Source organism: Ascaphus truei, chromosome 21 (assembly GCF_040206685.1).
Source record: "Ascaphus truei isolate aAscTru1 chromosome 21, aAscTru1.hap1, whole genome shotgun sequence".
Taxonomy (NCBI): domain Eukaryota; kingdom Metazoa; phylum Chordata; class Amphibia; order Anura; family Ascaphidae; genus Ascaphus; species Ascaphus truei.
Window position 1 is genome coordinate 311,547 of NC_134503.1, and position 27,147 is coordinate 338,693.

At 57.0% G+C, this 27,147-nt stretch overlaps 1 protein-coding gene across 1 annotated transcript in view; it reads left to right on the plus strand.

The window, feature by feature from the left end:
- Positions 1-8,265: 8,265 nt before the first annotated feature.
- GRIPAP1 (GRIP1 associated protein 1) overlaps positions 8,266-27,147 on the plus strand; it is a gene marked incomplete at its 5' end in the record, with an annotated part of 71,347 nt that continues 52,465 nt past the window's right edge. Inside the window, 8 exons of the mRNA XM_075579510.1 lie at positions 8,266-8,286; positions 9,826-9,861; positions 15,251-15,282; positions 19,415-19,462; positions 19,566-19,665; positions 20,821-20,898; positions 21,092-21,184; positions 21,491-21,625. Of these exons, the coding sequence (XP_075435625.1) occupies positions 8,266-8,286; positions 9,826-9,861; positions 15,251-15,282; positions 19,415-19,462; positions 19,566-19,665; positions 20,821-20,898; positions 21,092-21,184; positions 21,491-21,625 (543 nt within the window). The remainder of the gene's footprint in view (positions 8,287-9,825; positions 9,862-15,250; positions 15,283-19,414; positions 19,463-19,565; positions 19,666-20,820; positions 20,899-21,091; positions 21,185-21,490; positions 21,626-27,147) is intronic.

Sequence of the window (27,147 nt, forward strand, 5' to 3'; positions counted from 1 at the left end):
TTGCGTTTAGCTGTCGGTGTGCTCTGTGCGTTTAGCTGTCGGTGTGCCCTGTGCGTTTTAGCTGTCGGTGTGCCCTGTGCGTTTTAGCTGTCGGGTGTGCCCTGTGCGTTTAGCTGTCGGTGTGCTCTGTGCGTTTAGCATGTCGTGTGCTCTGTGCGTTTAGCTGTCGTGTGCTCTGTACGTTTAGCTGTCGGTGTGCCCTGTGCGATTAGCTGTCGGTGTGCTCTGTGTGTTTAGCTGTCGGTGTGCCCTTTGCGATTAGCTGTCGGTGTGCTCTGTGCGTTTAGCTGGTCGGTGTGCCCTGTGCGTTTAGCTGTCGGTGTGCCCTGTGCGTTTAGCTGTCGGTGTGCCCTGTGCGATTAGCTGTCGGTGTGCTCTGTGTGTTTAGCTGTCGGTGTGCCTCTGTGCGTTTAGCTGTCGGTGTGCTCTGTGCGTTTAGCTGTCGGTGTGCTCTGTGCGTTTAGCTGTCGGTGTGCTCTGTGCGTTTAGCTGTCGGTGTGCTCTGTGCGTTTAGCTGTCGGTGTGCTCTGTGCGTTTAGCTGTCGGTGTGCTCTGTGCGTTTAGCTGTCGGTGTGCTCTGTGCGTTTAGCTGTCGGTGTGCTCTGTGCGTTTAGCTGTCGGTGTGCCCCTGTGCGTTTAGCTGTCGGTGTGCCCTGTGCGTTTAGCTGTCGGTGTGCTCTGTGCGTTTAGCTGTCTGTGTGCTCTATGCGATTAGCTGTCGGTGTGCTCTATGCGATTAGCTGTCGGTGTGCTCTGTGCGATTAGCTGTCGGTGTGCTCTGTGCGTTTAGCTGTCGGTGTGCTCTGTGCGTTTAGCTGTCGGTGTGCCCTGTGCGTTTAGCTGTCGGTGTGCCACTGTGCGTTTAGCTGTCGGTGTGCTCTGTGCGTTTAGCTGTCGGTGTGCCCTGTGCGTTTAGCTGTCGGTGTGCTCTGTGCGATTAGCTGTCGGTGTGCTCTGTGCGTTTAGCTGTCGGTGTGCTCTGTGCGTTTAGCTGTCGGTGTGCCCTGTGCGTTTAGCTGTCGGTGTGCCCTGTGCGTTTAGCTGTCGGTGTGCCCTGTGCGTTTAGCTGTCGGTGTGCCCTGTGCGTTTAGCTGTCGGTGTGCCCTGTGCGATTAGCTGTCGGTGTGCCCTGTGCGTTTAGCTGTCGGTGTGCTCTGTGCGTTTAGCTGTCGGTGTGCTCTGTGCGATTAGCTGTCGGTGTGCCCTGTGCGATTAGCTGTCGGTGTGCTCTGTGCGTTTAGCTGTCGGTGTGCTCTGTGCGATTAGCTGTCGGTGTGCTCTGTGCGTTTAGCTGTCGGTGTGCTCTGTGCGATTAGCTGTCGGTGTGCTCTGTGCGATTAGCTGTCGGTGTGCTCTGTGCGTTTAGCTGGTCGGTGTGCTCTGTGCGTTTAGCTGTCGGTGTGCTCTGTGCGTTTAGCTGTCGGTGTGCTCTGTGCGTTTAGCTGACGGTGTGCCCTGTGCGATTAGCTGTCGGTGTGCTCTGTGCGTTTAGCTGTCGGTGTGCCCTGTGCGTTTAGCTGTCGGTGTGCTCTGTGCGATTAGCTGTCGGTGTGCCCTGTGCGTTTAGCTGTCGGTGTGCCCTGTGCGATTAGCTGTCGGTGTGCTCTGTGCGTTTAGCTGTCGGTGTGCTCTGTGCGATTAGCTGTCGGTGTGCTCTGTGCGCTTAGCTGTCGGTGTGCCCTGTGCGTTTAGCTGTCGGTGTGCTCCTGTGCGATTAGCTGTCGGTTGTGCCCTGTGCGATTAGCTGTCGGTGTGCTCTGTGCGTTTAGCTGTCCGGTGTGCCCTGTGTGATTAGCTGTCGGTGTGCCCTGTGCGTTAGCTGTCGGTGTGCCCTGTGCAGATTAGCTGTCGGTGTGCCCTGTGCGATTAGCTGTCGGTGTGCTCTGTGCGTTTAGGCTGTCGGTGTGCCCTGTGCGTTTAGCTGTCGGTGTGCCCTGTGCGTTTAGCTGTCGGTGTGCTCTGTGCGTTTAGCTGTCGGTGTGCTCTGTGCGTTTAGCTGTCGGTGTGCTCTGTGCGTTTAGCTGTCGGTGTGCTCTGTGCGTTTAGCTGTCTGTGTGCCCTGTGCGTTTAGCTGTCGGTGTGCCCTGTGCGTTTAGCTGTCGGTGTGCCCCTGTGCGTTTAGCTGTCGGTGTGCCCTGTGCGTTTAGCTGTCGGTGTGCTCTGTGCGATTAGCTGTCGGTGTGCTCTGTGCGTTTAGCTGTCGGTGTGCTCTGTGCGATTAGCTGTCGGTGTGCCCTGTGCGTTTAGCTGTCGGTGTGTTCTGTGCGTTTAACTGTCGGTGTGCTCTGTGCGATTAGATGTCGGTGTGCCCTGTGCGTTTAGCTGTCCGGTGTGCTCTGTGCGTTTAGCTGTCGGTGTGCCCTGTGCGATTAGCTGTCGGTGTGCCCTGTGCGATTAGCTGTCGGTGTGCCCTGTGCGATTAGCTGTCGGTGTGACCCTGTGCGATTAGCTGTCGGTGTGCTCTGTGCGTTTAGCTGTCGGTGTGCCCTGTACGTTTAAGCTGTCGGTGTGCCCTGTGCGTTTAGCTGTCGGTGTGCCCTGTGCGTTTAGCTGTCGGTGTGCTCTGTGCGGTGCTCTGTGCGTTTAGCTGTCGGTGTGCCCTGTACGTTTAGCTGTCGGTGTGCCCTGTGCGTTTAGCTGTCGGTGTGCCCTGTGCGTTTAGCTGTCGGTGTGCTCTGTGCGTTTAGCTGTCGGTGTGCTCTGTGCGTTTAGCTGTCGGTGTGCTCTGTGCGTTTAGCTGTCGGTGTGCTCTGTGCGTTTAGCTGTCGGTGTGCCCTGTGCGTTTAGCTGTCGGTGTGCTCTGTGCGTTTAGCTGTCGGTGTGCTCTGTGCGTTTAGCTGTCGGTGTGCTCTGTGCGTTTAGCTGTCGGTGTGCCCTGTGCGTTTAGCTGTCGGTGTGCCCTGTGCGTTTAGCTGTCGGTGTGCTCTGTGCGTTTAGCTGTCGGTGTGCCCTGTGCGTTTAGCTGTCGGTGTGCCCTGTGCGTTTAGCTGTCGGTGTGCTCTGTGCGTTAGCTGTCGGTGTGCTCTGTGCGTTCAGCTCTCCAGGATCGCCACGAGACAGAGATGGCTGCACTGAGGTCCCAGGATTTCCAGGCTAACGGTCTCCAAGTCTCACACAGGGACACGGAGAGTGAGCTGAATGCAGTGTCACCGTCACACGGACCGACAGAGCGTGCGCTGTCACACGCCGGCGTCCCCAGGAACAGGTAAAATACTCACCCCGCGTATCTCTCAGGGTACCTCCTGCCCCTATACCCTCTCACCCCTCTGTGTGTCTCTCTCAGGGTACCTCCTGCCCCTATACCCTCTCACCCCTCTGTGTGTCTCTCTCAGGGTACCTCCTGCCCCTATACCCTCTCACCCCTCTGTGTATCTCTCAGGGTACCTCCTGCCCCTATACCCTCTCACCCCTCTGTGTGTCTCTCTCAGGGTACCTCCTGCCCCTATACCCTCTCACCCCTCTGTGTATCTCTCAGGGTACCTCCTGCCCCTATACCCTCTCACCCCTCTGTGTCTCTCAGGGTACCTCCTGCCCCTATACCCTCTCACCCCTCTGTGTATCTCTCAGGGTATCTCCTGCCCCTATACCCTCTCACCCCTCTGTGTGTCTCTCAGGGTATCTCCTGCCCCTATACCCTCTCACCCCTCTGTGTATCTCTCAGGGTACCTCCTGCCCCTATACCCTCTCACCCCTCTGTGTCTCTCAGGGTACCTCCTGCCCCTATACCCTCTCACCCCTCTGTGTCTCTCGGGGTACCTCCTGCCCCTATACCCTCTCACCCCTCTGTGTCTCTCAGGGTACCTCCTGCCCCTATACCCTCTCACCCCTCTGTGTCTCTCGGGGTACCTCCTGCCCCTATACCCTCTCACCCCTCTGTGTCTCTCAGGGTATCTTCTGCCCCTATACCCTCTCACCCCTCTGTGTGTCTCTCAGGGTACCTCCAGCCCCTATACCCTCTCACCCCTCTGTGTATCTCTCAGGGTACCTCCTGCCCCTATACCCTCTCACCCCTCTGTGTATCTCAGGGTACCTCCCGCCCCTATACCCTCTCACCCCTCTGTGTCTCTCAGGGTACCTCCTGCCCCTATACCCTCTCACCCCTCTGTGTGTCTCAGGGTACCTCCCGCCCCTATACCCTCTCACCCCTCTGTGTGTCTCTCAGGGTACCTCCTGCCCCTATACCCTCTCACCCCTCTGTGTGTCTCTCAGGGTACCTCCTGCCCCTATACCCTCTCACCCCTCTGTGTCTCTCAGGGTACCTCCCGCCCCTATACCCTCTCACCCCTCTGTGTATCTCTCAGGGTATCTCCTGCCCCTATACCCTCTCACCCCTCTGTGTGTCTCTCAGGGTACCTCCTGCCCCTATACCCTCTCACCCCTCTGTGTGTCTCTCAGGGTACCTCCTGCCCCTATACCCTCTCACCCCTCTGTGTGTCTCTCAGGGTACCTCCTGCCCCTATACCCTCTCACCCCTCTGTGTGTCTCAGGGTACCTCCCGCCCCTATACCCTCTCACCCCTCTGTGTCTCTCAGGGTACCTCCTGCCCCTATACCCTCTCACCCCTCTGTGTCTCTCAGGGTATCTCCTGCCCCTATACCCTCTCACCCCTCTGTGTATCTCTCAGGGTACCTCCTGCCCCTATACCCTCTCACCCCTCTGTGTCTCTCAGGGTACCTCCTGCCCCTATACCCTCTCACCCCTCTGTGTCTCTCAGGGTACCTCCTGCCCCTATACCCTCTCACCCCTCTGTGTCTCTCAGGGTACCTCCTGCCCATATACCCTCTCACCCCTCTGTGTCTCTCAGGGTATCTCCTGCCCCTATACCCTCTCACCCCTCTGTGTGTCTCTCAGGGTACCTCCTGCCCCTATACCCTCTCACCCCTCTGTGTCTCTCAGGGTACCTCCTGCCCCTATACCCTCTCACCCCTCTGTGTCTCTCAGGGTACCTCCAGCCCCTATACCCTCTCACCCCTCTGTGTCTCTCAGGGTACCTCCCGCCCCTATACCCTCTCACCCCTCTGTGTCTCTCAGGGTACCTCCTGCCCCTATACCCTCTCACCCCTCTGTGTGTCTCTCAGGGTATCTCCTGCCCCTATACCCTCTCACCCCTCTGTGTCTCTCTCAGGGTATCTCCTGCCCCTATACCCTCTCACCCCTCTGTGTCTCTCTCAGGGTATCTCCTGCCCCTATACCCTCTCACCCCTCTGTGTGTCTCTCAGGGTACCTCCTGCCCCTATACCCTCTCACCCCTCTGTGTGTCTCTCAGGGTACCTCCTGCCCCTATACCCTCTCACCCCTCTGTGTGTCTCTCGGGGTACCTCCTGCCCCTATACCCTCTCACCCCTCTGTGTGTCTCTCAGGGTACCTCCTGCCCCTATACCCTCTCACCCCTCTGTGTCTCTCAGGGTACCTCCTGCCCCTATACCCTCTCACCCCTCTGTGTGTCTCTCAGGGTACCTCCAGCCCCTATACCCTCTCACCCCTCTGTGTCTCTCAGGGTACCTCCCGCCCCTATACCCTCTCACCCCTCTGTGTGTCTCTCAGGGTATCTCCTGCCCCTATACCCTCTCACCCCTCTGTGTCTCTCAGGGTACCTCCTGCCCCTATACCCTCTCACCCCTCTGTGTGTCTCTCAGGGTACCTCCTGCCCCTATACCCTCTCACCCCTCTGTGTGTCTCTCGGGGTACCTCCTGCCCCTATACCCTCTCACCCCTCTGTGTGTCTCTCAGGGTACCTCCTGCCCCTATACCCTCTCACCCCTCTGTGTTTGTCTCTCAGGGTACCTCCTGCCCCTATACCCTCTCACCCCTCTGTGTATCTCTCAGGGTACCTCCCGCCCCTATACCCTCTCACCCCTCTGTGTCTCTCAGGGTACCTCCTGCCCCTATACCCTCTCACCCCTCTGTGTGTCTCTCAGGGTACCTCCTGCCCCTATACCCTCTCACCCCTCTGTGTGTCTCTCAGGGTACCTCCTGCCCCTCTGCCCTCTCACCCCTCTGTGTGTCTCTCAGGGTACCTCCTGCCCCTATACCCTCTCACCCCTCTGTGTGTGTCTCTCAGGATACCTCCTGCCCCTATACCCTCTCACCCCTCTGTGTGTCTCTCAGGGTACCTCCTGCCCCTATACCCTCTCACCCCTCTGTGTGTCTCAGGGTACCTCCCGCCCTATACCCTCTCACCCCTCTGTGTGTCTCTCAGGGTACCTCCCGCCCCTATACCCTCTCATCCCTCTGTGTGTCTCAGGGTACCTCCTGCCCCTATACCCTCTCACCCCTCTGTGTGTCTCTCAGGGTACCTCCTGCCCCTATACCCTCTCACCCCTCTGTGTCTCTCAGGTTACCTCCTGCCCCTATACCCTCTCACCCCTCTGTGTGTCTCTCAGGGTACCTCCTGCCCCTATACCCTCTCACCCCTCTGTGTCTCTCAGGGTACCTCCTGCCCCTATACCCTCTCACCCCTCTGTGTGTCTCTCAGGGTACCTCCTGCCCCTATACCCTCTCACCCCTCTGTGTGTCTCTCAGGGTACCTCCCGCCCCTATACCCTCTCACCCCTCTGTGTATCTCTCAGGGTACCTCCCGCCCCTATACCCTCTCACCCCTCTGTGTCTCTCAGGGTACCTCCTGCCCCTATACCCTCTCACCCCTCTGTGTGTCTCTCAGGGTACCTCCTGCCCCTATACCCTCTCACCCCTCTGTGTGTCTCTCAGGGTACCTCCTGCCCCTCTGCCCTCTCACCCCTCTGTGTGTCTCAGGGTATCTCCTGCCCCTATACCCTCTCACCCTCTGTGTCTCTCAGGGTACCTCCTGCCCCTATACCCTCTCACCCCTCTGTGTCTCTCAGGGTACCTCCTGCCCCTATACCCTCTCACCCCTCTGTGTGTCTCTCAGGGTACCTCCCGCCCCTATACCCTCTCACCCCTCTGTGTGTCTCTCAGGGTACCTCCTGCCCCTCTGCCCTCTCTCTGTATGACCCGGGTGACGTGTCTCCTCCCCGGGGTACGTTTGCCCCGCGTTGTGTGGGTAACTGTGCTCTGTGTGTCCCCGGCTCCGCAGGAAGGCCCGAGACCCGCAGACGCTGAGTTGGGCGGCAGAGAGCTGAGCGGTGAGACTCTTTGGGGATAACCTGTATGTTGGCTCTGTGACAGGGTATTTACAATGTGTTTGGTTCACAGAGCGAGACCCCACAGATAGGTGAGACTGTGCAGGTATCCTCCCGGGGCTGGGTATGCCCGTTTAGATTGTCAGCTCTGTGGGGCAGGCTTCTCCTTGCTTGCTATCCCGTCAGAGTTGTTTTCTCTCTGTATATAGTGTTGTTCCCTCCCATTGTACTTAATACATTAACCCCTCCAGTTCCTTGCAGTGGCTTGCGAGTTATTGCCTTGGCAGTTAAGAGGTTAATGGAACGCGCCTGTATACCGACGCGACTCACGCCTGTATACCGACGCGACTCACGCCTGTATCCCGACGCGACTCACGTCTGTATCCCGACGCGACACACGCCTGTATACCGACGCGACTCACGCCTGTATACCGACGCGACTCACGCCTGTATACCGACGCGACTCTCGCCTGTATACCGACGCGACTCACGCCTGTATACCGACGCGACTCACGCCTGTATACCGACGCGACTCTCGCCTGTATACCGACGCGACTCTCGCCTGTATACCGACGTGACTCTCGCCTGTATACCGAAGTGACTCACGCCTGTATACCGACGCGACTCACGCCTGTATCCCGACGCGACTCACGCCTGTATCCCGACGCGACTCTCGCCTGTATACCGACGCGACTCACGCCTGTATCCCGACGCGACTCTCGCCTGTATACCGACGCGACTCACGCCTGTATCCCGACGCGACTCACGCCTGTATACCGACGCGACTCACGCCTGTATACCGACGCGACTCACGCCTGTATACCGACGCGACTCACGCCTGTACACCGACGCGACTCTCGCCTGTACACCGACGCGACTCTCGCCTGTATACCGACGCGACTCACGCCTGTATACCGACGCGACTCACGCCTGTATACCGACGCGACTCACGCCTGTACACCGACGCGACTCACGCCTGTACACCGACGCGACTCTCGCCTGTATCCCGACGCGACTCTCGCCTGTATACCGACGCGACTCTCGCCTATATACCGACGCGACTCACGCCTGTATCCCGACGCGACTCACGCCATGTTTCTTACACAGACGTTAAACTGAAGTTAGAGACGGAGGCAGAAGAGAACCGGCTGCTGCAAAAGAAGCAGAGCAGATCTGTGTCCTGCAGGTGAGGGGGTGGGGGGCACGGCTGGGGTTTGGGGGGGTGGGGGGCACGGCTGGGGTGTTGGCGAGGTGGCGGCACGGCAGGGGTTTGGGGGGGTTTGGTGAGGGGGCACGGTGGGAGGGTGAGGTGGTGGGGGTTGTGCGGCGGGAGGGGTGGGAGGCACAGCGGGAGGGGTGGGGGGGCACAGCGGGAGGTTGAGGGAGGGGTGGGGGGGCTCAGCGGGAGGGTGAGGGGGCGGGGTTATGCGGCGGGAGGGTGAGGGGGCAAGAGGTTGGGGGGCTGTTTGCGGTGTGAGAGATGAGCGGGGTTTGGGGGGGCTGTTTGCTGTGTGAGAGATGAGCGGGTTTTGGGGGGGCTGTTTGCGGTGTGAGATGAGCGGGGTTTGGGGGGGCTGTTTGCTGTGTGAGATGAACGGGGTTTGGGGGGGCTGTTTGCTGTGTGAGATGAGCGGGATTTGGGGGGCTGTTTGCTGTGAGAGATGAGTGGGGTTTGCGGGGGCTGTTTACTGTGTGAGATGAGCGGGGTTTGGGGGGCTGTTTGCTGTGTGAGATGAGCGGGGTTTGGGGGGGCTGTTTGCTGTGTGAGATGAGCGGGGTTTGGGGGGGGCTGTTTGCTGTGTGAGATTAGCGGGGTTTGGGGGGGCTGTTTGCTGTGAGAGATGAGCGGGGTTAGGGGGGCTGTTTGCTGTGAGAGATGAGCGGGGTTAGGGGGGGCTGTTTGCTGTGTGAGATGAGCGGAGTTAGGGGGGGCTGTTTGCTGTGTGAGATGAGCGGGGTTTGGGGGGGCTGTTTGCTGTGTGAGATGAGCGGGGTTTGGGGGGGGCTGTTTGCTGTGTGAGATGAGCGGGGTTAGGGGGGGTTGTTTGCTGTGTGAGATGAACGGGGTTTGCGGGGGCTGTTTACTGTGTGAGATGAGCGGGGTTTGGGGGGCTGTTTGCTGTGTGAGATGAGCGGGGTTTGGGGGGGCTGTGTGAGATGAGCGGGGTTTGGGGGGGCTGTTTGCTGTGTGAGATGAGCGGGGTTTGGGGGGGCTGTTTGCTGTGAGAGATGAGCGGGGTTAGGGGGGGCTGTTTGCTGTGAGAGATGAGCAGGGTTAGGGGGGGCTGTTTGCTGTGTGAGATGAGCGGGGTTTGGGGGGGCTGTTTGCTGTGTGAGATGAGCGGAGTTAGGGGGGGCTGTTTGCTGTGTGAGATGAGCGGGGTTTGGGGGGGCTGTTTGCTGTGTGAGATGAGCGGGGTTTGGGAGGCTGTTTGCTGTGTGAGATGAACGGGGTTAGGGGGGGCTGTTTGCTGTGAGAGATGAGCGGGGTTTGGGGGGGCTGTTTGCTGTGTGAGATGAGCGGGGTTTGGGGGGGCTGTTTGCTGTGTGAGATGAGCGGGGTTTGGGGGGGCTGTTTGCTGTGTGAGATGAGCGGGGTTTGGGGGGGCTGTTTGCTGTGTGAGATGAGCAGGGTCTGAGGCTGTTCAGAGCTCTGTGGGGGGGGGGGTGATTCTGTGCATCAGAAGTCCCCAAACTGTCACCCCTCTATTCCTTGTTCTAACAGGGGGAGCTCTCCCGGCTCCAGGAAGAACAGATAAAGGTATGAGAGGAAGAAACAATGTCACACGGTGTCACACAGTGTCACACAATGTCACACAGTGTCACACAGTGTCAGGACACGGCATTACTGCAGCTGCACTTTATATTCAGAATACGCTCATATTTACAGATATTTTATCCTTTTTATTTATTGCAAGTTTTAGAAAGTACCAAGCGCCATATCTTCTTCTGTATCATATATATTATATATATATATCTCCTATTTTGTATCATATATATATATATATATATATATATATGTATCATATATATATATATATATATATATATATATATATATATATATATATATATGTATCATATATATATATATATATATCCTATTCTGTATCATATATATACTCTATTCTGTATCATATATATATATATATATATATATATATATATATATATATATATCAACTGCAGCAAGGGATTCTGGGGAATGACATGCAAATGAGCACACAGTGCCACTTTTTGCTTCAAAAACCATTTTTAACATGGTTCCCTACAGGCTTAAGCTTGCTGCATGGTCACAGCTTTGAGCACAGCCAGGGTTAAGGTGCATACCCAGAAAACCCACCCACAAGGCGGGGTTGCAGACGTGCCTAAGACATGCAGATGAGCATACAGTTGTGGGGGATCCTCCGGGGCGTAGTTTCACTCGTATTCCGGAACACATGCAATGTAAACAAAAAGAGGGACCACAATCAGGAGTGGTTAAACACGATGGTATAACGTGTGGTGTTATATGGGTAACACACTTACATTAAAGCAACAAGTCTGCAAATAAGGAATGGCGAGCACTTCTTGATGTTACCTCAAAAAAAGGGGGGAAAGAAGGGAATCGTAGCATAACACTGTTAATTAACAAAAGTAATTAAAAGAGATTGCAAACTCACAAGCGGCCACTAAAAATGGCATAGAGAGGAGTAGTCTCCAGGCTCCACCAATCGTCCTCCCAAGTGGTTGGATGTCCGTGTGGAGTCTGTTCCAGCCGGTAAGATGGTGGTGCCGGGATGTAAATGACAGCAGGGTTGTTTTCCCAGACTTGTGCACATCCTGGATTCTCTCCCGTTCGTCAGTCTCCTCACTGCAGCTTCCTACTTCCGCGCATGCGCATGCGCCCCGGTCGTGATGCTGGCCAAGCTGGAATTGCGCTCTTACTCCTCTGTATGGTGGCTTGTGATGACCAAAATCCGTCAGACGCGTTTCGCAAATTAGCTTCCTCAGTGACGTAGATACATGCAGGGTAACAGCACTTTATATATCCAGCAGTCCTTTGATTGTCCAATCATATTCTATTTCCTTATCAATCTATTTATAATGGTGTCAGCCCTATTCTGATCCCCTCATTGCACAGCTATAAATACATTAATACATGCATATCAGTAATGTATTGGAGGAAAGAAAATCATTTTGAAAATCAGGAACCTCCTTTTTTAGAACAGAGGAGAGGTTGGGAGAGAGACAGAGATCAGGAGGGTTACTATCCAAGAATGTGGAGGGCGAAATCGGGCATAACCTCAAGAGAAGGGAGAAACGGGGAAAGAAGAGAGGTTGTAGAGGAGGGAAGAAGGGAACCGAGAAGGTAAAAAAAACAGACAAAAAAACAGGAGTTTTTAATTTGAGCAAATATAAACTAAAAGAAGAAGAAGAGGTAGTCCTGAGTAGAGGTCTAAATTTCGCACAATCAAATAGGACATCATCATTTCAAGTTTTTATCGATGCTCAAAAATATGTGAGACAATTAACATTGAAGAGATATTTTGCCAAAATAAAACAGGATCAAAGAGATGTAGCAATGGTAAACATAGAAGATACTAATGATCCATTTATACATACGAGTTTAAAAAAAACCTCGAAATTTTATCCAAGTTTCTGTAGGGCAAGTTTCTGTAGGGGCCCATATTTGGAGACCTTTCAGAAACTAATTGAAGAAGATCTAAAAAAGATAAATGATAAGAAGAATAGGAAAAGACCAAATTTGAACAAGAAGGAATGAAGTATTAGATCGTCTATCAGAAAACAAAGAGATAGTAATAAAACAAGCAGACAAGGGGGGAGGTGTAGTTATTTTAGACACATCAGACTATATAACAGAAGCAGAACGTCTATTGGGAGATGAAACTACCTACATAACGTTAAAATCAAACCCAAATATAACATTTGCAAAAGAGATGATATCTTTGTTGGATGATGGCCTTGAGAAAGGGATCCTTCTAAAAAAAGAATATGACTTTATTAGAACAGAATCCAAAGATACCAGTTTTCTATTATCTCCCAAAACGACACAAGTCGCTAATTAAGCCACCCGGTAGGCCCATAATATCGGGGATAGGCTCATTAACGCAAAACCTTTCAGCATATATAGACACGCTACTACAACCCTCAGTTAAAAAACTACCGTCATACTTAAAGGACACAACTCAGATAATACAGTTGTTGGAGAAAGTAATTTGGCAACCTGATTTCCTGTTGGCCACTTGTGACATAACATCACTTTACACGTGTATAGACCACACGCAGGGGTGTGATGCAACAAAATATTGTTTGGAAAAACACATGGCAATAGCTCCAACACAATTGGATTTTATCATTGATGGGATTAAGTTTATTCTCAATCACAATGCATTTTGTTTTGGGGGAGAATTCTATCTTCAAACAAGAGGAACCGCAATGGGCACCAGGTTTGCCCCCAGTTATGCAAACTTATTCCTTGGTTGGTGGGAAGACCAAGTTATCTGGCCCAACCAGGTCTGGGAGGCAAACCTGGTGCTCTATCGTCGCTATATTGACGATATTGTGATTATATGGAAAGGAGATCTTACATCTTTAAATAGTTTTTTTTAATACAATCAACCAAAATAATATTAATCTGAATTTTACATATAATATTAGCCCAACAAAAGTAGAATTCTTAGACATAGAGATTTTTTATAGAAGCAGACAGAATTAACACAAGGACACATTTTAAATCAGTGAATTGTAATAATTTTATAAAAGCAGACAGTTGCCATAAGAGAAACTGGCTAGAAAATGTCCCTTATGGGAATTCAGATGTTTAAAACGGAATTGCACAAAACAAGAAGATTATGAGAGACAGATTGTGCCAATGAGAGAGAGATTTCTGGAGAAAGAATACAAAGTACAGACAATTGAAACAGCAATCAAAAAAGTAGGAGAACTTAATAGAACAGAATTGCTAACATATAATAAGAAAAAATCAGATAATCACTTTGAAAAGAATTTTATTCCTTTTATTACGACTTTTAGTACACAGTCAAATCAAATCAAATCAAAGGTATTTTAAAAAAACACTGGCACATTTTAAAACAAGATCAATGGCTAAAAGAAATTATAGGAGAAAAACCAGATGTGATTTTTTCAAAAGCACCGAACTTAAAACAAAAGCTAGTACCTAGTTATCTCCATCCAAAACAGAATCAATGCTGGTTGGATAAACTGTCTAAGGGCTTCACTAAATGCTTGAATTGCAGAGCATGTAAAAATAATATAGAATTAAACACAAAAATTATCTCTTTTACATGCACTGTTTCATCAATTGAGCACCCAATCAAATCACACATTACATGCAATAGTAAAGGCATAGTATATGTTTTGCAATGTGGGTGTAATCTTCAATACGTGGGAAGAACGATACGTAAATTAAAGACACGGATAGGAGAACATGTCAGGAATATTGTCAGTGGTTAGGAAACACATAGTGTGTCAAACCACTATAAAAACAAACATGACAAGAATCGTGCATGTCTAAAGTTCTTGGGAATAGAACAAGTGAAGGTAAACGGGAGGGGAGGTGATTATATCCAGAAAATAGCACAAAGAGAATCCTTTTGGATTTTCTCCCTTCAAACCCTGGCACCAAAAGGGTTAAATTTAGAGATGGAACTGACTGCATTCATTTAAAATATAAATCTTCTTCAGTGTAATAATTTAAAATACAATTTTACCTTGGAAGCTATTTTTTTTTATATTAAATGAGATAGGATGCATTATGGGTTTTTAAGTAAATATATAAATTATTAAATGATTATTTTAACACATTACTGATATGCATGTATTAATGTATTTATAGCTGTGCAATGAGGGATCAGAATAGGGCTGACACCATTATAAATAGATTGATAAGGAAATAGAATATGATTGGACAATCAAAGGACTGCTGGATATATAAAGTGCTGTTACCCTGCATGTATCTACGTCACTGAGGAAGCTAATTTGCGAAACGCGTCTGACGGATTTTGGTCATCACAAGCCACCATACAGAGGAGTAAGAGCGCAATTCCAGCTTGGCCAGCATCACGACCGGGGCGCATACGCATGCGCGGAAGTCGGAAGCTGCAGTGAGGAGACTGACGAACGGGAGAGAATCCAGGCTGTGCACAAGTCTGGGAAATCAACCCTGCTGTCATTTACATCCCGGCACCACCATCTTACCGGCTGGAACAGACTCCACACGGACATCCAACCACTGGGGAGGACGATTGGTGGAGCCTGGAGACTACTCCTCTCTATGCCATTTTTAGTGGCCGCTTGTGAGTTTGCAATCTCTTTTAATTACTTTTGTTAATAAACAGTGTTATGCTATGATTCCCTTCTTTCCCCCCTTTTTTGAGGTAACATCAAGAAGTGCTCGCCATCCCTTATTTGGAGACTTGTTGCTTTAATGTAAGTGTGTTACCCATATAGCACCACACGTTATACCATCGTGTTTAACCACTCCTGATTGTGGTCCCTCTTTTGTTTACATTGCATGTGTTCCGGAATACGAGTGAAGCTACGCCCCGGAGGACCCCCCCCTTTCTTTCTGTGACTCTATACAGAGGTTGGTGAATGACCTCTGAGAGAAGCTCTGGCAGCAGGATCACACTATGAGGGACTGACATTTTTGAATCCACTTTATCACAGTTGGCGCAGTTATTATATTTTTTCTGAGCATACAGTTGTATTTACATTTGCATATTTGCTTTGCTGTGGAGGGTTTTTGTCACTTTTTTTACTCTCCATAACTTAACTCAGTATATATATATATATATACCCTATTCTGTATTCATGATCTGTATTATTTGCCGTTAATTTGTGTGTATATATCTCTCTTCTCTCTCTCTTCTCTCTCTCTTCTCTCTCTCTTCTCTCCTCCTCTCTTCTCTCTCTCTTCTCTCTCTCCTCTCTTCTCTCCTCGTCTCTTCTCTCCTCCTCTCTTCTCTCCTCTTCTCTCCTCTTCTCTTCTCTCTCTCTTCTCTCTCTCCTCTCTTCTCTCCTCGTCTCTTCTCTCCTCCTCTCTTCTCTCCTCTTCTCTCCTCTTCTCTTCTCTCCTCTCTTCTCTCTCTCTTCTCTCTCTCTTCTCTCTCTCTTCTCTCACACAGACGTCTGACAAGCTGAAGAAGAAACATAACAGGTTAGTACGTGTCAGGCCGCGGTTATACTCCCGGCGACGCAACCGATCCTGGCGCCATTGCAGTAGTTATATTCCAAATGTAGGCGACGTCGCTGGCTGCAAGCCCATAAAGGGGGAGGGGGGGGAGAGAGGCGGAGAGGCTCCTGATTGGCCGCAAGGGGAGACCGTCGCTGAAAAAATCAAATAACGGTGACTACCAGATTTCTGGCAGCGCCGTCGCTTGGTTGCGCCGTCGCGTCCATTATGAGCGCCAGCAACGGCGACAATGCATTTGTTTGTTTTGTCTGTTTGGGAGGGGTGCAGCTCCGTTCCTATTCGGGTGTTTGGGGGGGGGGGGGTGCAGCTCCGTTCCTATTCGGGTGTTTGGGGGGAGGGGTGCAGCTCCGTTCCTATTCGGGTGTTTGGGGGGGGGGGTGCAGCTCCGTTCCTATTCGGGTGTTTGGGGGGGGGGGAGTGCAGCTCCGTTCCTATTCGGGTGTTTGGGGGGGGGGTGCAGCTCCGTTCCTATTCGGGTGTTTGGGGGGGGGGTGCAGCTCCGTTCCTATTCGGGTGTTTGGGGGGGGTGCAGCTCCGTTCCTATTCGGGTGTTTGGGGGGGGGTATAGCTCCGTTCCTATTCGGGTGTTTGGGGGGGGTACAGCTCCGTTCCTATTCGGGTGTTTGGGGGGGGGGTGCAGCTCCGTTCCTATTCAGGTGTTTGGGGGGGGTGCAACTCCGTTCCTATTCGGGTGTTTGGGGGGGGGGGGTGCAGCTCCGTTCCTATTCGGGTGTTTGGGGGGGGGGTACAGCTCCGTTCCTATTCGGGTGTTTGGGGGGGGGTATAGCTCCGTTCCTATTCGGGTGTTTGGGGGGGGGTACAGCTCCGTTCCTATTCGGGTGTTTGGCGGGGGGGGTACAGCTCCGTTCCTATTTGGGTGTTTGGGGGGGGGGGGTAGAGCTACGTTCCTATTCGGGTGTTGGCGGAGGGGGAACAGCTCCGTTCCTATTCGGGTGTTTAGGGGGGGGGGTGCAGCTCCGTTCCTATTCGGGTGTTTGGGGGGGTACAGCTCCGTTCCTATTCGGGTGTTTGGCGGGGGGTACAGCTCTGTTCCTATTTGGGTGTTTGGGGGGGAGGGGTGCAGCTCCGTTCCTATTTGGGTGTTTGGGGGGAGGGGTGCAGCTCCGTTCCTATTCGGGTGTTTGGGGGGGGTGCAGCTCCGTTCCTATTCGGGTGTTTGGGGGGGGGGGGTATAGCTCCGTTCCTATTCGGGTGTTTGGGGGGGGGGGGGTATAGCTCCGTTCCTATTCGGGTGTTGGGGGGGGGGGTGCAGCTCCGTTCCTATTCGGGTGTTTGGGGGGTACAGCTCCGTTCCTATTCGGGTGTTTGGGGGGGGGGGTACAGCTCCGTTCCTATTCGGGTGTTTGGGGGGGGGGTACAGCTCCGTTCCTATTCGGGTGTTTGGGGGGGGTGGGGTACAGCTCCGTTCCTATTCGGGTGTTTGGGGGGGGTACAGCTCCGTTCCTAGTCGGGTGTTTGGGGGGGGGGTACAGCTCCGTTCCTATTCGGGTGTTTGGGGGGGGGGGTACAGCTCCGTTCCTATTCGGGTGTTTGGGGGGGGGGGTACAGCTCCGTTCCTATTCGGGTGTTTGGGGGGGGAGTAGAGCTCCGTTCCTATTCGGGTGTTGGGGGGGGGGGGGTGCAGCTCCGTTCCTATTTGGGTGTTTGGGGGGGGGTACAGCTCCGTTCCTATTCGGGTGTTTGGGGGGGGGTACAGCTCCGTTCCTATTCGGGTGTTTGGGGGGGGGGGGTACAGCTCCGTTCCTATTCGGGTGTTTGGGGGGGGGGTACAGCTCCGTTCCTATTCGGGTGTTTGGGGGGGGGTACAGCTCCGTTCCTATTCGGGTGTTGGGGGGGGGGTACAGCTCCGTTCCTATTCGGGTGTTTGGGGGGGGTACAGCTCCGTTCCTATTCGGGTGTTTGGGGGGGGGTGGGGTACAGCTCCGTTCCTATTCGGGTGTTTGGGGGGGGGTACAGCTCCGTTCCTAGTCGGGTGTTTGGGGGGGGGGGTACAGCTCCGTTCCTATTCGGGTGTTTGGGGGCGGGGGGGTACAGCTCCGTTCCTATTCGGGTGTTTGGGGAGGGTACAGCTCCGTTCCTATTCGGGTGTTTGGGGGGGGGGAGTAGAGCTCCGTTCCTATTCGGGTGTTGGGGGGGGGGGGTGCAGCTCCGTTCCTATTCGGGTGTTTGGGGGGGGGGTATAACTCCGTTCCTATTCGGGTGTTTGGGGGAGGGGTACAGCTCCGTTCCTATTCGGGTGTTTGGGGGGGTGGGTACAGCTCCGTTCCTATTCGGGTGTTTGGGGGGGGGGGTACAGCTCCGTTCCTATTCGGGTGTTTGGGGGGGGGTAGAGCTCCGTTCCTATTCGGGTGTTGGGGGGGGGGGTGGTACAGCTCCATTCCTATTCGGGTGTTTGGGGGGGGGGTACAGCTCCGTTCCTATTCGGGTGTTTGGGGGGGGGGTACAGCTCCGTTCCTATTCGGGTGTTTGGGGGGGGGGGTACAGCTCCGTTCCTATTCGGGTGTTTGGGGGGGGGTACAGCTCCGTTCCTATTCGGGTGTTTGGGGGGGTACAGCTCCGTTCCTATTCGGGTGTTTGGGGGGGGGTACAGCTCCGTTCCTATTCGGGTGTTTGGGGGGGGGGTACAGCTCCGTTCCTATTCGGGTGTTTGGGGGGGGGGGGTGTCACGGTAGCGTGTGACAGGCTGTAATTTACACCAAAAATATATATAAATATATATACCTGGGTTTGAACTGGGACGAGACTTAGATATGATAAAATATAATTTATTCCTTGATAAAGGTGAACACACAAAAAATGTACAAATAACAGGCAAAATATAGACACTTACTTAAAAGACGAAAATAATGAAAACAGTTCCATCTGGACTGGCAGTTTCATACAGCACTCTCCATCATGCCAAGACATTGCATAGCATTTCTTCTCAGCAATCAGGCAGCAATTCAGATGGTATCAGGTAATCATAGCAGCAAACGCAGACCATGAACAACTAACAACAACAAAGGATATATGGGGAACAGCAGTTTATATACCTTTTGTCCCTCTATCCCTAACCTTAAGTACCTGTGATTGGTTTCCCATTATCTCCAGCCAATCTTTGATGGGGGAACCCATTTTAGGACAGCCCCCCCCTGCTAGCTGGCACATGCGCAGTAGAACTCTGGGGTCTCATTTCTGTAACCCCCCATAGGCAAATGGAATGCCAGCCAGTTTACCCATCTGCACCTCTAGCAAGATAACCTTTGTTGGAAGGTGATAACTGGGACACTTGGAGACCGCTCTGGTTTGAGCCTCCTCCACCTTAAATCATCAGGGAGGGTGACAAGACCCTTTGAACAACACTTTAATCCTAGACATTGGGGCGCCTCTGGGGCCATCTGCTATCCTGGTGGACAAAGGAATTTCTGCTGAGTCTTTGTCCATACCTTAGGACACAGTATTAAACATAAAACATAAACGTATTAAAATATCTGGTTCTATTGGGTCTAGCAGAACCAAACTTCACAGTTTTCATTGCCAGAACTGGGACACCATATGGTCCAAAAAGCGACTTGCTATGACCTATGGAAGAGCTATAATCATTAAAGGACTATTAACCCTTGTGCTCCCGGATGGATTCTAGTGTGTGTGTGATGCAGACACTAATTAACCAGACATTACAATGGGACAGGGGAACATACATTTACATGTCATAACAAGGGTTAAATCACATTTCTGGACCTCAGTCCAGTTAACCCCTTGTCTCCCTGGTGCGGTCAGGGGTGGCCAAATGGGGTGCAACCCCTTTAATACCGGGCCACCCCCTTTCTCCCTCTACAGGGGGGGGTACAGCTCCGTTCCTATTCGGGTGTTCCCCTCTCACCTTCTCTCTGGAATTTGTGTGTTATGAGCGTGTTGACCTTGGGGGGGACCGGGGTTTAAGGATTTCCCACTGTGCTAGTGCAGAGACATCCTGAGGAGCTCACCTGTTGGTGGCCCTTGAGGGCTGCAGCTGCACCGCCCCCCCCCTCCCCACCATGTTGACCCTCCCCGTGTTGACCATTCGTCCCTGTGCCTTCTTCTCTCCGCTTTGCAGCTACCTGCGGCTACAAGCGGACAAGGAGGCTCTGTACAATGACAGCAGGTGAGACGTACAGTGAGGACACGGCCTCTCGGGACACTCCATGCCTGTCCGGAGCCCTGACCTTGTCTGACCTTGTCTTGTCTCTCTTCCGTGTCCAAACAAGGACCAAAATCGATGAGATTCAGCAGAAGAAAGAGGAGGAGCAGAAATCCCTGGTTCTGAGGACCCAGAAAGTGCAGCAGGAACTCCAGGCTGCCCAGCAGGTACCACACCCGGACCCACTCCCTCCCGGTACCACTCCCTCCCGGTACCACTCCCTGCCGGAACCACTCCCTCCCGGAACCATTCCCTTCCGGACCCACTCCTTCCCGGTACCACTCCCTGCCGGAACCACTCCCTCCCGGACCCACTCCCTCCCGGACCCACTCCCTCCCGGAACCATTCCCTTCCGGACCCACTCCCTCCCGGACCCACTCCCTCCCGGACCCACTCCCTCCCGGACCCACTCCCTCCCGGAACCACTCCCTCCCGGAACCACTCCCTCCCGGAACCACTCCCTCCCGGAACCACTCCCTCCCGGAACCATTCCCTCCCGGAACCACTCCCTCCCGGAACCATTCCCTTCCGGACCCACTCCCTCCCGGAACCACTCCCTCCCGGAACCACTCCCTCCCGGAACCATTCCCTTCCGGACCCACTCCCTCCCGGAACCACTCCCTCCCGGAACCACTCCCTCCTGGAACCATTCCCTCCCATACCCACTCCCTCCCGGACCCACTCCCTCCCGGAACCACTCCCTCCCGGAACCATTCCCTCCCGGAACTACTCCCTCCCGGACCCACTCCCTCCCGGAACCACTCCCTCCCGGAACCACTCCCTTCCGGAACCACTCCCTCCCGGAACCACTCCCTCCCGGAACCACTCCCTCCCGGAACCACTCCCTCCCGGTACCACTCCCTCCCGGAACCACTCCCTCCCGGTACCACTCCCTCCCGGTACCACTCCCTCCCGGACCCACTCCCTCCCGGACCCACTCCCTCCCGGACCCACTCCCTCCCGGACCCACTCACTCCCGGACCCACTCCCTCCCGGACCCACTCCTTCCCGGTACCCCGGCAGGATCAGTGTAAAACCCTCCGGCGGGATCAGTGTAACCCCCTCCCCTCCGGCGGGATCAGTGTAACCCCCCCCCCCCCCCCCCATCTGGCAGGATCAGTGTAACCCCCCCCCCCCCATCCGGCAGGATCAGTGTAACCCCCCCACCCCCCCCATCCGGCGGGATCAGTGTAACCCCCCCACCCCCTCCCCTCCGGCGGGATCAGTGCGCGCACCGCTGGAGCAGCCAGTTAAACAACGCTTTAATTTCTAACCTAATAGTTGTTGTTTTTTGCCTGAGTGTTTTCGCTCCCGGTTTGCAGAGCTGCAGTGAGCTGCGGGAGCAGCTGCAGAGCCAGAAGGAGCAGCATGAGACGTCACTTCAGGTGCTGCAGGAGCAGGTATCACACCGGGATCCCCCCGTACCTGCGTCCCCCCGTACCTGCCGTCCCCCCCGTACCTGCGTCCCCCCGTCTCTTATTGTGTGCCTGCTAATGTCTGCCTCCTACCACTAACCTCTCTTGGTTTCCCCCTCTGTCTCTCTCTTCTGCCCCCTCTTGTTGCCCCTGCGTGCGGTCTGTGCTCCGAGGGCAGGTGGCGTGTCACAGTGCTGAGAGCCAGGAGCAGGTGGAGAACATTCTCTCCGAGAACGATGCTCTGCGCACCAACCTGGCGGCACTGGAACAGGTAGCGTCCGCAGGCGGGAGGAGCGCGTCCGGCGCCCGCTGACCCAGGGGTCTTCTGCATGACCATGGGGTCTTCTGCATGACCCCCACGTCCTTTCCTGATTCCCTGCGTGTTCACTGCGCCTGCCTCCTGGTCTGCACTAAACGGTGTGCTGCTTTTCATGCCGGTATATACTGCCGAGCGTTGGCATACGGGAGGCTGTGAGACGCGTGGCGCGCGTTCCTTACAGTGAGGCAGGTGTTATACAGGGGTTATTCCGGGCTCTGTTACCTGACCGGGCGCTGTGCGGCGGTTTCTCCTGTACAGATTCAGACCTCCAGGACTCAGGAGCTTATCCTGCTGCGGGAGCAGAGTTCAGCGCTGAGCGCCGAGCTGCAGCAGCAGCAGAGCGAGCGGGAGAGCGTCCTGGCTCAGAGGGACGATCTGAAGACACAACTACAGGTATCGTACCCTCGCTCGCCTGCTCACTGGGGATGGGGGCGCACAGCTAACGTACCCTCGCTCGCTGGGGCCCCCTATCGTACCCTCGCTCGCTGGGGCTGGGGGCGCACAGCTAACGTACCCTCGCTCGCCTGCTCACTGGGGCTGGGGGCGCACAGCTAACGTACCCTCGCTCGCTGGGGCTGGGGGCGCACAGCTAACGTACCCTCGCTCGCTGGGGCTGGGGGCGCACAGCTAACGTACCCTCGCTCGCTGGGGCCGCACAGCTAACGTACCCTCGCTCGCTGGGGCTGGGGGCGCACAGCTAACGTTCCCTCGCTCGCTGGGGCTGGGGGCGCACAGCTAACGTACCCTCGCTCGCTGGGGCTGGGGGCGCACAGCTAACGTACCCTCGCTCGCTGGGGCTGGGGGCGCACAGCTATCGTACCCTCGCTCGCTGGGGCTGGGGGCGCACAGCTAACGTACCCTCGCTCGCCTGCTCACTGGGGCTGGGGGCGCACAGCTAACGTACCCTCGCTCGCTGGGGCTGGGGGCGCACAGCTAACGTACCCTCGCTCGCTGGGGCTGGGGGCGCACAGCTAACGTACCCTCGCTCGCTGGGGCCGCACAGCTAACGTACCCTCGCTCGCTGGGGCTGGGGGCGCACAGCTAACGTTCCCTCGCTCGCTGGGGCTGGGGGCGCACAGCTAACGTACCCTCGCTCGCTGGGGCTGGGGGCGCACAGCTAACGTACCCTCGCTCGCTGGGGCTGGGGGCGCACAGCTATCGTACCCTCGCTCGCTGGGGCTGGGGGCGCACAGCTAACGTACCCTCGCTTGCTGGGGCTGGGGGTGCACAGCTATCGTACCCTCGCTCGCTGGGGCTGGGGGCGCACAGCTAACGTTCCCTCGCTCGCTGGGGCTGGGGGCGCACAGCTAATGTTCCCTCGCTCGCTGGGGCCGCACAGCTAACGTACCCTCGCTCGCTGGGGCTGGGGGCGCACAGCTAACGTTCCCTCGCTCGCTGGGGCTGGGGGCGCACAGCTAACGTTCCCTCGCTCGCTGGGGCTGGGGGCGCACAGCTAACGTACCCTCGCTCGCTGGGGCTGGGGGCTGCACAGCTAACGTACCCTCGCTCGCTGGGGCTGGGGGCGTACAGCTATCGTACCCTCGCTCGCTGGGGCTGGGGGCGCACAGCTAACGTACCCTCGCTCGCTGGGGCTGGGGGCGCACAGCTAACGTACCCTCGCTCGCTGGGGCTGGGGGCGCACAGCTAACGTACCCTCGCTCGCTGGGCTGGGGGCGCACAGCTATCGTACCCTCGCTCGCTGGGGCTGGGGGCGCACAGCTAACGTACCCTCGCTCGCTGGGGCTGGGGGCGCACAGCTAATATTCCCTCGCTCGCTGGGGCTGGGGGCGCACAGCTAACGTATCCTCGCTCGCTGGGGCTGGGGGCGCACAGCTAACGTACCCTCACTCGCTGGGGCTGGGGGCGCACAGCTAACGTATCCTCGCTCGCTGGGGCTGGGGGCGCACAGCTAACGTATCCTCGCTCGCTGGGGCTGGGGGCGCACAGCTAATGTTCCCTCGCTCGCTGGGGCTGGGGGCGCACAGCTATCGTACCCTCGCTCGCTGGGGCTGGGGGCGCACAGCTAACGTACCCTCGCTCGCTGGGAGCGCACAGCTAACGTTCCCTCGCTCGCTGGGGCTGGGGCCGCACAGCTAACGTACCCTCGCTCGCTGGGGCCGCACAGCTATCGTACGCTCGCTCGCTGGGGCTGGGGGCGCACAGCTAATGTACCCTCGCTCGCTGGGGCTGGGGGCGCACAGCTAACGTACCCTCGCTCGCTGGGCTGGGGGCGCACAGCTATCGTACGTTCGCTCGCTGGGGCTGGGGGCGCACAGCTAATGTACCCTCGCTCGCTGGGGGCGCACAGCTATCGTACCCTCGCTCGCTGGGGCTGGGGCCGCACAGCTAACGTACCCTCGCTCGCTGGGGCTGGGGGCGCACAGCTAATGTACCCTCGCTCGCTGGGGCTGGGGGCGCACAGCTAACGTACCCTCGCTCGCTGGGGCTGGGGGCGCACAGCTAATGTACGCTCACTCGCTGGGGCTGGGGGCGCACAGCTATCGTATGCTCGCTCGCTGGGGCTGGGGGCGCACAGCTAACGTACCCTCGCTCGCTGGGGCTGGGGGCGCACAGCTAACGTACCCTCGCTCGCTGGGGCTGGGGGCGCACAGCTAACGTACCCTCGCTCGCTGGGGCTGGGGGCGTACAGCTAACGTACCCTCGCTCGCTGGGGCTGGGGGCGCACAGCTAACGTTCCCTCGCTCGCTTGCGCTGGGGGCGCACAGCTAACGTACCCTCGCTCGCTGGGGCTGGGGCCGCACAGCTAATGTACCCTCGCTCGCTGGGGCTGGGGGCACACAGCTAACGTACCCTCGCTCGCTGGGGCTGGGGGCGCACAGCTAACGTACCCTCGCTCGCTGGGGCTGGGGGCGCACAGCTAATGTTCCCTCGCTCGCTGGGGCTGGGGGCGCACAGCTAACGTACCCTCGCTCGCTGGGCTGGGGGCGCACAGCTATCGTACTCTCGCTCGCTTGGCTGGGGGCGCACAGCTAACGTACCCTCGCTCGCTGGGGCTGGGGGCGCACAGCTAACGTACCCTCGCTCGCTGGGGCCGCACAGCTAATGTTCCTTCGCTCGCTGGGGCTGGGGGCGCACAGCTAATGTTCCCTCGCTCGCTGGGGCTGGGGGCGCACAGCTAACGTACCCTCGCTCGCTGGGGCGCACAGCTAACGTACCCTCGCTCGCTGGGGGCGCACAGCTAACGTACCCTCGCTCGCTGGGCTGGGGGCGCACAGCTAACGTACCCTCGCTCGCTGGGGCTGGGGGCGCACAGCTAACGTACCCGCGCTCGCTGGGGCTGGGGGCGCACAGCTAACGTTCCCTCGCTCGCTGGGGCCGCACAGCTAACGTACCCTCGCTCGCTGGGGCTGGGGGCGCACAGCTAACGTACCCTCGCTCGCTGGGGCTGGGGGCGCACAGCTAACGTTCCCTCGCTCGCTGGGGCTGGGGGCGCACAGCTAACGTTCCCTCGCTCGCTGGGGCTGGGGGCGCACAGCTAATGTTCCCTCGCTCGCTGGGGCCGCACAGCTAACGTACCCTCGCTCGCTGGGGCTGGGGGCGCACAGCTAACGTTCCCTCGCTCGCTGGGGCTGGGGGCGCACAGCTAACGTTCCCTCGCTCGCTGGGGCTGGGGGCGCACAGCTATCGTACCCTCGCTCGCTGGGGCTGGGGGCGCACAGCTATCGTACCCTCGCTCTCTGGGGCTGGGGGCGCACAGCTAACGTACCCTCGCTCGCTGGGGCTGGGGGTGCACAGCTAACGTACCCTCGCTCGCTGGGGCTGGGGGCGCACAGCTAACGTACCCTCGCTCGCTGGGGCTGGGGGCGCACAGCTAACGTACCCTCGCTCGCTGGGGCTGGGGGCGCACAGCTATCGTACCCTCGCTCGCTGGGGCTGGGGGCGCACAGCTATCGTACCCTCGCTCGCTGAGGCTGGGGGCGCACAGCTAACGTACCCTCGCTCGCTGGGGCTGGGGGCGCACAGCTAACGTACCCTCGCTCGCTGGGGCTGGGGGCGCACAGCTAACGTACTCTCGCTCGCTGGGGCTGGGGGCGCACAGCTATCGTACGCTCGCTCGCTGGGGCTGGGGGCGCACAGCTAACGTACCCTCGCTCGCTGGGGCTGGGGGCGCACAGCTAACGTACCCTCGCTCGCTGGGGCTGGGGGCGCACAGCTATCGTACGCTCGCTCGCTGGGGCTGGGGGCGCACAGCTATCGTACCCTCGCTCGCTGGGGCTGGGGGCGCACAGCTAACGTACCCTCGCTCGCTGGGGCTGGGGGCGCACAGCTAACGTACCCTCGCTCGCTGGGGCTGGGGGCGCACAGCTATCGTACCCTCGCTCGCTGGGGCTGGGGGCGCACAGCTATCGTACCCTCGCTCGCTGGGGCTGGGGGCGCACAGCTAACGTACCCTCGCTCGCTGGGGCTGGGGGCGCACAGCTAACGTACTCTCGCTCGCTGGGGCTGGGGGCGCACAGCTATCGTACGCTCGCTCGCTGGGGCTGGGGGCGCACAGCTAACGTACCCTCGCTCGCTGGGGCTGGGAGCGCACAGCTAACGTACCCTCGCTCGCTGGGGCTGGGGGCGCACAGCTAACGTACCCTCGCTCGCTGGGGCTGGGGGCGCACAGCTAACGTACCCTCGCTCGCTGGGGCTGGGGGCGCACAGCTATCGTACCCTCGCTCGCTGGGGCTGGGAGTGCACAGCTAATGTACCCTCGCTCGCTGGGGCTGGGGGCGCACAGCTAACGTACCCTCGCTCGCTGGGGCTGGGGGCGCACAGCTAACGTACCCTCGCTCGCTGGGGCTGGGGGCGCACAGCTAATGTACGCTCACTCGCTGGGGCTGGGGGCGCACAGCTATCGTACGCTCGCTCGCTGGGGCTGGGGGCGCACAGCTAACGTACCCTCGCTCGCTGGGGCTGGGGGCGCACAGCTAACGTACCCTCGCTCGCTGGGGCTGGGGGCGCACAGCTAACGTACCCTCGCTCGCTGGGGCTGGGGGCGTACAGCTAACGTACCCTCACTCGCTGGGGCTGGGGGCGCACAGCTAACGTTCCCTCGCTCGCTTGCGCTGGGGGCGCACAGCTAACGTACCCTCGCTCGCTGGGGCTGGGGCCGCACAGCTAATGTACCCTCGCTCGCTGGGGCTGGGGGCACACAGCTAACGTACCCTCGCTCGCTGGGGCTGGAGGCGCACAGCTAACGTACCCTCGCTCGCTGGGGCTGGGGGCGCACAGCTAATGTTCCCTCGCTCGCTGGGGCTGGGGGCGCACAGCTAACGTACCCTCGCTCGCTGGGCTGGGGGCACACAGCTATCGTACTCTCGCTCGCTTGGCTGGGGGCGCACAGCTAACGTACCCTCGCTCGCTGGGGCTGGGGGCGCACAGCTAACGTACCCTCGCTCGCTGGGGCCGCACAGCTAATGTTCCTTCGCTCGCTGGGGGCGCACAGCTAATGTTCCCTCGCTCGCTGGGGCTGGGGGCGCACAGCTAACGTACCCTCGCTCGCTGGGGCGCACAGCTAACGTACCCTCGCTCGCTGGGGGCGCACAGCTAACGTACCCTCGCTCGCTGGGCTGGGGGCGCACAGCTAACGTACCCTCGCTCGCTGGGGCTGGGGGCGCACAGCTAACGTACCCTCGCTCGCTGGGCTGGGGGCGCACAGCTAACGTACCCTCGCTCGCTGGGCTGGGGGCGCACAGTTAACGTACGCTCGCTGGGGCTGGGGGCGCACAGCTAACGTACCCTCGCTCGCTGGGGCTGGGGGCGCACAGCTAACGTACCCGCGCTCGCTGGGGCTGGGGGCGCACAGCTAACGTTCCCTCGCTCGCTGGGGCTGGGGGCGCACAGCTAACGTACGCTCGCTCGCTGGGGCTGGGAGCGCACAGCTAACGTTCCCTCGCTCGCTGGGGCCG